Source organism: Bufo gargarizans, chromosome 1, assembly GCF_014858855.1.
Source record: "Bufo gargarizans isolate SCDJY-AF-19 chromosome 1, ASM1485885v1, whole genome shotgun sequence".
Lineage (NCBI taxonomy): Eukaryota > Metazoa > Chordata > Amphibia > Anura > Bufonidae > Bufo > Bufo gargarizans.
The window spans coordinates 730,212,144-730,224,644 of record NC_058080.1 but is presented as its reverse complement, the minus strand read 5'-3'; the positions used below and the strand labels follow the sequence as shown (position 1 = coordinate 730,224,644).

The 12,501-nt window shown below is 48.3% G+C and overlaps 1 protein-coding gene across 1 annotated transcript in view; it reads right to left on the bottom strand.

Annotated features, from left to right (window-relative positions):
- The window catches only part of TARS1 (threonyl-tRNA synthetase 1), a 34,994-nt gene extending 24,006 nt beyond the window's left edge, over window positions 1-10,988 (bottom strand). The window contains exons 1-2 of the mRNA XM_044276410.1: window positions 10,867-10,988; window positions 3,432-3,512 (exon numbers count right to left, since the gene is read on the bottom strand). Coding sequence (XP_044132345.1) covers window positions 3,432-3,512; window positions 10,867-10,914 — 129 coding nt within the window. The 5' untranslated portion in view covers window positions 10,915-10,988. The remainder of the gene's footprint in view (window positions 1-3,431; window positions 3,513-10,866) is intronic.
- Between the last annotated feature and the right edge of the window lie 1,513 nt (window positions 10,989-12,501).

Genomic DNA, 12,501 nt, shown 5'->3' with positions numbered 1-12,501 from the left:
GGGACTACAGGACTCAGAAGATTATCAACATTAGGGTTATTCACTTTAGAAAAAAGACGACTGAGGGGAGATCTAATTACTAGGGATCGACCGATTATCGGTTTTACCGATATTATCGGCCGATATTCAGGATTTTCAAAGTTATTGGTATCGGCATCTATTTTGCCGATAACAAATTGGGAACAAGGATCGCACTGTTGTCAGCGCGATCAGTGTTCCCTCAGCAGCACAGGGGAGAAGGAAGCAGTGTCTTCCTCCCCCCTGTGCCGCCACTGCCACCAATGGGAGGAGAGAGGAGGGGAGGGGCTGTAGTCACTGTGCCACCAATGAAATTAACTCACTCATTCATTCAAATTCAACAGGAGGCGGGAGCTGGCTGCAAAATTATATAGCCGCACCCGACGGCGACCTCTTTGACAAGTAGCTGCAATGCGCGGCAGTTAACCCCTGCCGCACCGGAGGGGTTAACTGCCGTGGATCGCAGCTACTTGTCATAGAGGTCAGGTGCGGCTATATGATTCTGCAGCCAGCTCCCGCCTCCTGAATATGAATTAATGGCGAGTTATCTTCATTGGTGGAACAGTGCGCCCCCTCAAACCCCAGTATTAAAAACATTGGTGGTAGTGGCCACAGGATCCCCTCCTCCTCATTGGTGGTAGTGGCAGCTTCTAATCAGAGCCCCAGCAGTGTAATCGCGGGACTCTGATCGGTTACCATGGCAGAAAGCTACTGAGGCTGCCATGGTAACCTCCCTGCTGCTGTGTGTACTATGCACAGGGCAGCAGGGAGAGTGTGAAGTCCCAGTCACCCTAATAGAGATCTATCAGGCTGAATAGGACAAGGGTTCTAGCCCCTAAGGGGCTAAAAGTTTGTAAAAAAAAAAATAAAAAAAACAAAACGACATGAACACCAAAATATTAAGTATAAATGAGAAAGAAAGATTTACCAAAAAAAAAAAATACAGGTTAACAATAAACATGTTCATGTTCAGCAGATTTGTGTAGGAATTTTTTGTTTTTTCAAAATAAAAAATGCACAGAATATTGGTATAAATTATCAGCCATCGGCCTGAAAGTTAGCAGATTATCGGTATTGGCTCTAAAAAAAAATCTATATCGGTCGATCCCTACTAATTACTATGTATAAATATATCGGGGGGTCAGTACAGAGATCTATCCCATCATCTATTTATCCCCAGGACTGTGACGAGGGGACATCCTCTGCGTCTGGAGGAAAGAAGGTTTGTACACAAACATAGAAGAGGATTCTTTACGGTAAGAGCAGTGAGACTATGGAGCTCTCTGCCTGAGGAGGTGGTGATGGGGAGTACAATAAAGGAATTCAGGAGGGGCCTGGATGTATTTCTGGAGTGTAATAATATTACAGGCTATAGCTACTAGAGAGGGGTCGCTGATCCAGGGAGTTATTCTGATGCCTGATTGGAGTCGGGAAGGAATTTTTTATTCCCCTAAAGTGAGGAAAATTGGCTTCTACCTCATTGGGTTTTTTTGCCTTCCTCTGGATCAACTTGCAGGATGACAGGCCGAACTGGATGGACAGATGTCTTTTTTCAGCTCCCCCCGAGACATTATACAGCTTTTTTGTGGGACTGTGGAACGGGGATATGGACAGCACGCGGTTTTTGCCACTGAAATGAATGAATGCCGATCGGATGCGAACCAAAAAATATGGTACTGTGAAAAAGTGGAGCATGCTGGGAATCAAAAATGACCACAGACCATATAGAAAACAGCCATCACCCTGGAAAAACTTGGACAGAGATGGAATTGTGCAGAAAAATCCAGACTATTGCGAAAAAAACAACAATCTGACACAATAGTCACTAGGTCAAGTGTCACTCTGTTGCACTGCAATCGCGCAGCGCTGGCCTTAAAGGGGCTGTCCACTCCTTTTCACACCCCACACCGCTGCCAACCAGGGACCCTCTGATGAAGGAACGACGCAGCTCCATCCAGTGAATGGAGCCTGTAACTGCGGCGCTGCTCCTATCCATGGATGGAGCTTCGTAGTACAGCTCTGGCTTCTCGCGCCGGAGATACCCTGAAACGGCCGATCGGTGGGGGTGTAAGGTGTCTGACTCCCACCGATGAGATATTTATGGCCTATTCTGAGTGGAAACCACCTGGAAGGAAGCCCTGGCCTAACTGGGGCAGACGACAAGCAGCTACAAGGCCCATCTGACGCCTCTTATCTCCAGGGGAATGCCTGTAAGGGATCGGTTACATGCCTGGCTGCTGGACACTCGTTCCTTTGCACTCTCCCAGCGCCTTCCCACCAACATGTGGTTAGATTTACACCAAACGGATCACATTAGACCGTGGTCCCTCTCCACCAAGCTGAACGAGACTCCGAAAAGCGGCAAATGGCGCTCTGCATCCCTCAGATTCCGGGGGCATTCACATGCCCGTGGGATGTTTGTGCCAGTGTTGCAGAAAGCAAGCTGCTGGTCTGCAAAATACGGGCAGCGGCCGTGTGCTCTCCACATCGCAGTGCGAATCCACTGACTTCAATGGATCAGCGATCTGCAAGATGCGGCAAAAGTCCTATCACCGCATCTTGCGGATGGCGGACCCATTGAAGTCAATGGGTCTGCACTGCGATGAGGAGCGCACACGGCCGGTGCCCATGTTTTGCAGACCCCAGGTTGGGGGATCTGCAACATAGGCACAGCTGCCCCACGGTCGTGAGTGCGGCCTTATTCAAATGGGACCAACTGGACAGACTGACAGAGGCCTGCCAGAGTTCCAGCCACCTCTTCTCCGCCGGTCACTACAGTTTAGTGGGCAGGACCGTTTGGTATACAGTCTCCATTCTGTACCCCTGTGGTAGCAGAAGGGTTAAACTGTAACGGAGCTGCAAACCTGGCAAAGATGGATGTTGTCACAGTGACTCAGAGATTACAGGGATAACGCCCACCTCCAGCCTGGCAGCCGCTTCGCGGGGGGTACAGTCAGCGCCAATGTTTACCAGGGGATTACAATCCTGGCTGCCGTCAGCGAGAGAACATATGTGACAATGAGGGTCAAAGATCCACCTACCACAACCCCCAGGGGGCAGCAGCAGGCAGCTTATTTCGAAAGCAGGGGTGCTGCAGACAAAACTCTGTATTACGCAGTCACCATGATGAGGAAATACCTCCCACAAAAAGCTAGAGACCCCCAGAGCTGCAGACCCCCCTGGTTGTCAGGAAGAGATGCCTACAGCACAATTAGTAAAACATGGCTGCTTTCTGCCAGAAACAGCGCCACACCCGTCCATGGGTTGTATCTGGTATTGCAGCTCAATTCCAAGGTGTGGCGCTGTTTTCTTTCTTTTATTTTTTTCAGCAAAAGCAATGTTTGTCTAATTCTGGACAACCCCTTTAAACAAAAGATACCACTACTAAGAAGGCGATTGCCATAAATCCTTACTTCAGGTCGTCCCCCACCTCCGGATCCTTCTTTAGTCTTCTTTTTACCTCCCTCTTTCTGTTTTCCGCCTTCTGAATTTGGCTGAAAAATAAAAAATGATAAAATGTTATAATAATTACATGTAATAGAGAATTACGCACCTTCCATTACACCAAATCTCATTGGTTCCTACATTTTTAGGCCTCATGCACACGGCCGTTGCCCGTATTGCGGCCCGTAAAACAGCGGGTCTGCAATATACGGGCACCGGCGGTGTGCACCCCGCATCACAGATGGGACCCATTCATTCACTTGCAATCTTATCTGTGCCTCTGCACCGCAAAAAAGTAGTGCATACCCTACTTTTTTGTGGACGGACAACGGACCCATTCAAGTTGAATGTGTCTGGATCCGTCTGCGGAATCTGCACGGGAACGTTGCATTAGGGACAGCAAAGCGCAAATATGAAGGGAACGCCCAGGGAGGTGAGGGGGACGGGGTGGAGATGACCACGCCAGGAGGAGAACAAGACAGGACAGGTCAGACCAGGGATCTACAAGGCTAAATCCGCCCACCTGTGAACTTATGGAAGGTGAACAACGAACTGACTGATTCTAGACAATTGTAAAGGAACAGTAAACACAGAAAACTGCAATGTCCGGTATGTCCTGACAGCCTTGGGGGTCCTTGACCCCGTCACCGGTTGTCCTTCCTTGGACCACATTTGGTAGGTATTAACCCCTACATACCGGGAACGCCCCAAAAGACACCGCTATTTGACTTGCTCATTTTTCCCGCTTGCAACAAATCAGAGATCAAGAACTGACTGTTCATGTGCGGCTTAATGGGTCGCCTTGACAGTCAGGAGTTATTTCATGTCTCAGGAGCTGAGCCGTGTCCACCCTCCTCCTCCTCACTATCCCGTGCCTGGCTGTACAAGTGGCAGCAGCAGGATCATCCCCGCTCTGCCCGGACCGAACCAGCACACAGATAGTAAGACCGGTCCACGCACGAGGCTGGGCCTACACAGCGCCACAGAGAGTCTCCGAAAAGTCATGCGATCTGCCTGCGGGTGACTATTTTAGGGCTGTGATTTGACTGTAAAAACACATGCAAATTGCAGATAAGGCCTCATTCACACGGCTGCGTTCGGAACTAGTTAAAGTCTATGGGGGCGATTCACACTGGCGTCTTTTTTAATGGCCAGTGAATAGCAGCCGTCAAAAAAATAGCAAATGTCCCATTTTTGGCCGTTTTCACAGCCAGACTGACCCCACTGAAATCAATGAGCCCGGTTTTAACAGCCGTGTAGACAGGAGCGCACACGTCTATCGCCGTCAAAAACGGCTATAAGGAGGACATTCAGCGGCTAAAATCAAAGAAGTCCTGACCCCATCCACCTCAACGCATGGGGGCACTCGTCCCTCACTGGAAGCAGCAACCACTGCGTTCTCAGCGTGATGACGTCACAGGATCACACTGGGTGCGCAGGTCCTGCAGCATCCAGTGAGGGGCCAGTGTCCCTGCAAGTGCCAGTCGTGTTTTTTTTATGTTGCCACTATACTGGGGGCCACATTAAGAAGGGCCTTATATATACACTGGGGGGCACTAAGAGGGGCCTTATATACTGGGGGGCACTAAGAGGGGCCTTATATATATACCGGGGGGCACTAAGAGGGGCCTTATATATATATATATATATATATACACCCGGGGGGCACTAAGAGGGGCCTTATATATATACAGGGGGGCACTAAGAGGGGCCTTACATATACTGGGGGGCACTAAGAGGGGCCTTATATATATATACTGGGGGGCACTAAGAGGGGCCTTATATATATATACAGGGGGGCACTAAGAGGGGCCTTATATATATATACAGGGGGGCACTAAGAGGGGCCTTACATACAGGGAGTGCAGAATTATTAGGCAAATGAGTATTTTGACCACATCATCCTCTTTATGCAAGTTGTCTGACTCCAAGCTGTATAGGCTCGAAAGCCTACTACCAATTAAGCATATTAGGTGATGTGCATCTCTGTAATGAGAAGGGGTGTGGTCTAATGACATCAACACCCTATATCAGGTGTGCATAATTATTAGGCAACTTCCTTTCCTTTGGCAAAATGGGTCAAAAGAAGGACTTGACAGGCTCAGAAAAGTCTAAAATAGTGAGATATCTTGCAGAGGGATGCAGCACTCTTAAAATTGCAAAGCTTCTGAAGCGTGATCATCGAACAATCAAGCGTTTCATTCAAAATAGTCAACAGGGTCGCAAGAAGCGTGTGGAAAAACCAAGGCGCAAAATAACTGCCCATGAACTGAGAAAAGTCAAGCGTGCAGCTGCCAAGATGCCACTTGCCACCAGTTTGGCCATATTTCAGAGCTGCAACATCACTGGAGTGCCCAAAAGCACAAGGTGTGCAATACTCAGAGACATGGCCAAGGTAAGAAAGGCTGAAAGACGACCACCACTGAACAAGACACACAAGCTGAAACGTCAAGAATGGGCCAAGAAATATCTCAAGACTGATTTTTCTAAGGTTTTATGGACTGATGAAATGAGAGTGAGTCTTGATGGGCCAGATGGCTGGATTGGTAAAGGGCAGAGAGCTCCAGTCCGACTCAGACGCCAGCAAGGTGGAGGTGGAGTACTGGTTTGGGCTGGTATCATCAAAGATGAGCTTGTGGGGCCTTTTTGGGTTGAGGATGGAGTCAAGCTCAACTCCCAGTCCTACTGCCAGTTTCTGGAAGACACCTTCTTCAAGCAGTGGTACAGGAAGAAGTCTGCATCCTTCAAGAAAAACATGATTTTCATGCAGGACAATGCTCCATCACACGCGTCCAAGTACTCCACAGCGTGGCTGGCAAGAAAGAGTATAAAAGAAGAAAATCTAATGACATGGCCTCCTTGTTCACCTGATCTGAACCCCATTGAGAACCTGTGGTCCATCATCAAATGTGAGATTTACAAGGAGGGAAAACAGTACACCTCTCTGAACAGTGTCTGGGAGGCTGTGGTTGCTGCTGCACGCAATGTTGATGGTGAACAGATCAAAACACTGACAGAATCCATGGATGGCAGGCTTTTGAGTGTCCTTGCAAAGAAAGGTGGCTATATTGGTCACTGATTTGTTTTTGTTTTGTTTTTGAATGTCAGAAATGTATATTTGTGAATGTTGAGATGTTATATTGGTTTCACTGGTAAAAATAAATAATTGAAATGGGTATATATTTGTTTTTTGTTAAGTTGCCTAATAATTATGCACAGTAATAGTCACCTGCACACACAGATATCCCCCTAAAATAGCTAAAACTAAAAACAAACTAAAAACTACTTCCAAAAATATTCAGCTTTGATATTAATGAGTTTTTGGGTTCATTGAGAACATTGTTTAATCCTCAAAAATACAACTTGCCTAATAATTCTGCACTCCCTGTATACTCGGGGGCACTAAGAGGGGCTTTATATACATTGCTGTGCTTTTTACTGTCGTGATTATGACAAGCAACCTGTAACCAAAAATCCCACAGTGCTCAGGTCATAGTAGGTCGCATGTCGTATGCGAACCCTAGTGACAGCGCCAAAATGCGACAGCGCGATCTTCAGGTTGCCGTGTAGCCCGAGCCTTAATGAAACCGACCAACAGGGTGAGAACCTCCTACGTCTTATCTTAAACAAATGGAAAAAAGAAAAGCAAATAACGATTGTGACATCGAGACAAGAAACAGTGACACAAGGGAGGTACGGGCAAGACGCAGGAAGCCTCTGACCGCGGAACAAGGCGTACGATACCTGAGAGGCGGCAGCAGTGAGATGGGGGGGGGGGGGTCACACTTCCAGATTTAGGTAGATAACCTTGGTAGAAATGAAACGATCTACAACTTTCTCACAGACTTTATGTTTCAGTTCATCACCATCTCTGCTTGCTGTCAGAGAATGAGAACATTCCAGTAACCCTAACACAGTTACACCCAGACCAAGGGATTCTCTGAAGTTTACCCTCCGGACTGATACATGTCCCCTTTAATAGGGAGTTCACAGTCACCGACAACCGCTGTGCTACGCCTGTCCTTTGTTCACTCCGTTTGTCATCGCTCGCCTTGTAGTCAAGCAGGAGAGCTGACCAGTAAGATGGCGATGAGTCACAGGCAGGAAAACTGCGTCCCGCCGATGTAAAGGAGTCGGCCTTACTGTACACAGTCTAAGGTTTCCATGGTAACTCCCTTTTTCCCTGATTCCTGTTTTGCTGACTTCCCCAGCTGTAAGCAGGTGCACGTTCATATGACATCATACAGCGGACGCCCAGCTTCACCCACCTGCGCGCTCCCGTCCTTCATTATAAAGCGAAGACTCTCTGGAAACATCCTACGTGCACAATTCAGCTCCACTCTCTCCTGTCTCGCATTGTGCCATCACTTGTACTGCGCAGACGCTGGCGGAGGCGTCCTGCGCATGTCAAGTCTACCCTGCTTCACTTGTTCATATGTCTCACTAACTACAGAGCCTCCCGATAAAGCGTCCTGCGCTGTTTACCCTGCTCCGCATGTCTGACTGCGCAGACTCCCGCTGATGCGTCCTGCGCATACACAGTCTACCCCTGCTCCGCTACTTGATATGTACAGACTGCTCAGACTTCCCCATGAATTGTCCCGCGTATGCACACTCTACCCCATATTCCCCTTCTTCATATGTCTGACTGCACAGGCTCCCAATGAAGCGTCCTGTGCATGCACAGTCTACCCCTGCTCCGCTTCTATATATTTCTGACTGCACAGACTCCTGATGATGCGTCCTGTGCATGCGCAGTCTACCCCTGCTCCGCTTCTATATATTTCTGACTGCACAGACCCCTGATGATGCGTCCTGTGCATGCGCAGTCTACCCCTGCTCCGCTTCTATATATTTCTGACTGCACAGACTCCTGATGATGCGTCCTGTGCATGCGCAGTCTACCCCTGCTCCGCTTCTATATATTTCTGACTGCACATGTCCCTGATGATGCGTCCTGTGCATGCGCAGTCTACCCCTGCTCCGCTTCTATATATTTCTGACTGCACAGACTCCTGATGATGCGTCCTGTGCATGCGCAGTCTACCCCTGCTCCGCTTCTATATATTTCTGACTGCACATGTCCCTGATGATGCGTCCTGTGCATGCGCAGTCTACCCCTGCTCCGCTTCTATATATTTCTGACTGCGCAGACCCCTGATTAGGGTGACCACATTTCCAAACTGCCATTCAGGGACACCCGCCCCGGCCCCCCCCGCACCCATGTCCACTCCCCAAAAAATATGATTTTTGATACTTTTTTTAAAAAAATTAAGTCACTTAGTGACAGCGGCGTACTTTGTACTTACGCTGGCAAGTTCATTGCATCGAAGTTATGCTTGAGATTGCTATAAACATAACTGCCTGTGCATTGTTCAGTAATTTGTGATTGTGCCCTGCATTGTCATGCTTGGTATTTGAATTTAAATTTGATTTGATTTAAAACAAATTCACCCTGTTTAGTGTCCCCTCAGTTCTCTGTGTGTCTCCTTTATTAGTGTCCCCTCAGTTCTCTGTGTGTCTCCTTTATTAGTGTCCCCTCAGTTCTCTGTGTGTCCCCTTTATTAGTGTCCCCTCAGTTCTCTGTGTGTCTCCTTTATTAGTGTCCCCTCAGGTGTCTCTGTCTCCTTCATCAATGTCCTCTCAGTTCCATGTGTGTCACCTTTATTAGCGTCCCCTCTGTTCCCTGTGTCACCTTCATTACTGTTGTCTTAGCCCGGACTTACTAGCGGGAGCCGAGGTCAGGAGGACTCAGAGGAGGAGGAGGTCTTGGTCTGTGCCACTGCCGCGGTACTGGTAGGTGACGGTGAGTGACTCACTGCCTGCCCTGTACGAATCGATGCTGCTGCGCTGGCTCTCTCTGCTGCAAGAACCGCGGCGGCAGCTGGAGGAGGAGGAGGTGGGGGTGGAGTCGGAGCCGCAGAGAGAGCGGGACATGGTGACGTCACTGGTTGCTACACGCCAAGCGGGGCAGCCGTAGCAACCAGTGATTTAGGATGAATTAATTACAACAGCACTGCGGCAGCAGCGGCAGTGAATGTTGCAGACTGGCAGGCAGTTGATTCTGGGACTCTCTATTGTCCCGGTTTGAGGGCTCCCAGGACACGGGACAAAAACGTAAATTACGGGACGATCCCGGGCAAACCGGGACACGTGGTCACACTACCCCTGATGATGCGTCCTGTGCATGCGCAGTCTACCCCTGCTCCGCTTCTATATATTTCTGACTGCACAGACTCCTGATGATGCGTCCTGTGCATGCGCAGTCTACCCCTGCTCCGCTTCTATATATTTCTGACTGCACATGTCCCTGATGATGCGTCCTGTGCATGCGCAGTCTACCCCTGCTCCGCTTCTATATATTTCTGACTGCACAGTCTACCCCATGCTCAGCTTATGTCTGACTACACAGACTCCTGATGAAGCATTCTGTGCATGCGCAGTCTAATCTCCCTCCTGCGTCCAGCGCACTCTGTTTTCACTCCGGTGCAGAATGATACAGGAGAGTGCACCGGACGCAGGAGACCTTAGAAAGCGCATGTGCTGAACCCAGCGGACGTATATCAGACGCTGACCCCCGGATTTCTCCAGTTCTCATTCTGCGGATTCCGCGTCCAGTCACCGGGACCAATTATCCGTGCAGAACAAGCATCCCAAGATGAAATGTTGCTTTCTTCCCCTCCCCCGCAGATTTCCGTATTATGGGCGGTATACCGTGCCTAATACCCATTAAAATCAACGGGACGCGTTTCATCTGGGGTGGAAATATACGCGTGCGCCACGAAGAACTACAAGTGAAGCTATACCGGGTGGAATCCTGTGTTACTGGTCCACGGACGTCTACATGTGATGCAATCATCGCCATATACATACATACGCCGCTCTATAGCGGGGCGCGATCTGCAATTGTGATTCCCCCTCCGTCCGGTTTCCAGAGGCTCGGTCCATGGTGGAAAAACCCCTTTAAAAAGCCTATACAATTCAATATGGCAGCCGCTCATCCCACCATCGGACTGTCACGTCTGGCAGCGCTGTACTGTATGTTCATTGTGGGAACGAGCGACTGAAACCCCTGTATGGAAAATACCCTCTGAGGGGCACACACTGAGCGGACCCCCCATTATCTGACGGGGGAGGGGCAATTTATTAGATCCGCTCGCGCTCCTCCAATACGATGGGTGCCTTTAATTAAAGGGGAACTCTAGTAACTCGCCTCCATCTCCCTGTGGTCGCCCTCTGGGTTCAGAATACACCCCGTATTCTATCTGAACACTAAAACTCATAAAATAAAAACGAATTTGGGTTAAAAAAATATATAAAATAAAAAGAGGTCTGTCTAGGGAATTCCCATACGTCCCCGCCCCTCCCCCATCTATAGACTACCTCCCCCGCTCCCCGCTTTACCTTACTAAGGTTCAGGTTCTCCATTGTGGCCGCCACGTTCTCCGCCATGCCTGTCACTTCCCGGCAACTGCAGCAGCTGATGCAACCGGCGAAAACCCAGAGGAGACACCCTAACCGGACACGCAGGCAACGAACCAATCGGAGGCAACCACAGGCCTAGCCACGCCCACAAACACAGGGGGGCTTGTCCGTGGAGAACCAATGGGGAAAAAAACAGTACTAGCAAGTCTGGTTGCGTCAGCACTAGAACTCCTGCTGGCTTCTCACACGCATTCCGCTGACGACGTGGGACGTGTGACGTCACCGGTCATGTGACCTAGGGGGCGCTTTGAGACAGTGGCAGGCAATCTGCATGGTGGACACTAGGTGGCGCGTTATTATTGAAATAAATCAAAGTAGCAATAAATGATCAATATCGTTTTTTTTTGTTTTTTTTTTATTAATTGCTGCTTTACTAAGCAGAAGGTACCAGTAGCTAGCAGCTTTTTCTTTAGAAATGAGATTTTTTTTTGTATGCCACTAATTTGTCAATGTAATAGGGGGGGGGGGGGGATTGCCCACATTTTACTGCCTCTACCCAGTTACTCCCATCAAGGTGGTTATGGTTGCGACCATATATGTAACGGCGGGGGCGTGACCTGACTATGGCACCCGGCGGACACATGGAGTGAGCGCTCTCGCTTCCCGACCAACTTTCTATCTCTTTAACCCTTTCAGTGCCCTGTGATTTTCTGTTTTTGCGTTTCCGTTTTTTTTGTGTTTTTTTACTTCCTGCTCTCTCGGAGCCGTAACTTTTTTTATTTTTCCGTTCACATGAGTTCACAAGTTGTGTATTTTCTAACGGCGTTATTTGATATTGCATACGATGTAGTAGGAAGCTGGAAAAACGAGACAAATGGGGTGAAATTGGAAAAAAAAATAAAAAATTTGCCAGTTTTATGGGTTTTGATTTTACAGCGTGTTCTGTACAGTAAAAGTGACCTGTGACCCTTCATTCTCCGGGTCAGTACAATTACAGCGATACCGCATGTATACGTTTTTCTTGTCTTTTAGCACTGCAAAATAAATAAAAATAATTAGAAAACAATAATTTTTTCTTTTTATTGCCATATTCCTATTGTTAATTTTTAATCACCTTTTTATTCAATATCTTGGGGGGGGGGGAATCAATGAAAAAAGGAGTATCAGACAATTAGATTTTTGTTCCATTGCGCCATTCGCTGTGTGGGTTAAATCTTTCTATATTTTTATAGCCTGGCACTTTGAGAAGTGGCAATGCCTAGGATTACTTTTTATTTATTTTTAGTTCATGTATTAGGCTACTTTCACACTTGCGTTTTGGCTTTCCGTTTGTGAGATCTGTTCAGGGTTCTCAGACGCGGTCCAAAACGGATCAGTTTTGCCCTAATACATTCTGAATGGAAAAGGATCCGCTCAGAATGCATCAGTTTGCCTCCGATCAGTCTCCGTTCCGCTCTGGAGGCCGACACCAAAGACGCTGCTTGCTGCCTTTTTATTTTTTCTACCCCCTAAGGCAGGGATGCACAACCTGCGGAACACACGCGAAAATGCATCCATGTGTCTTTCGTATTCGTTGCATTTTTTTTTTTTAACCATCTATTGAAAATGTTATGC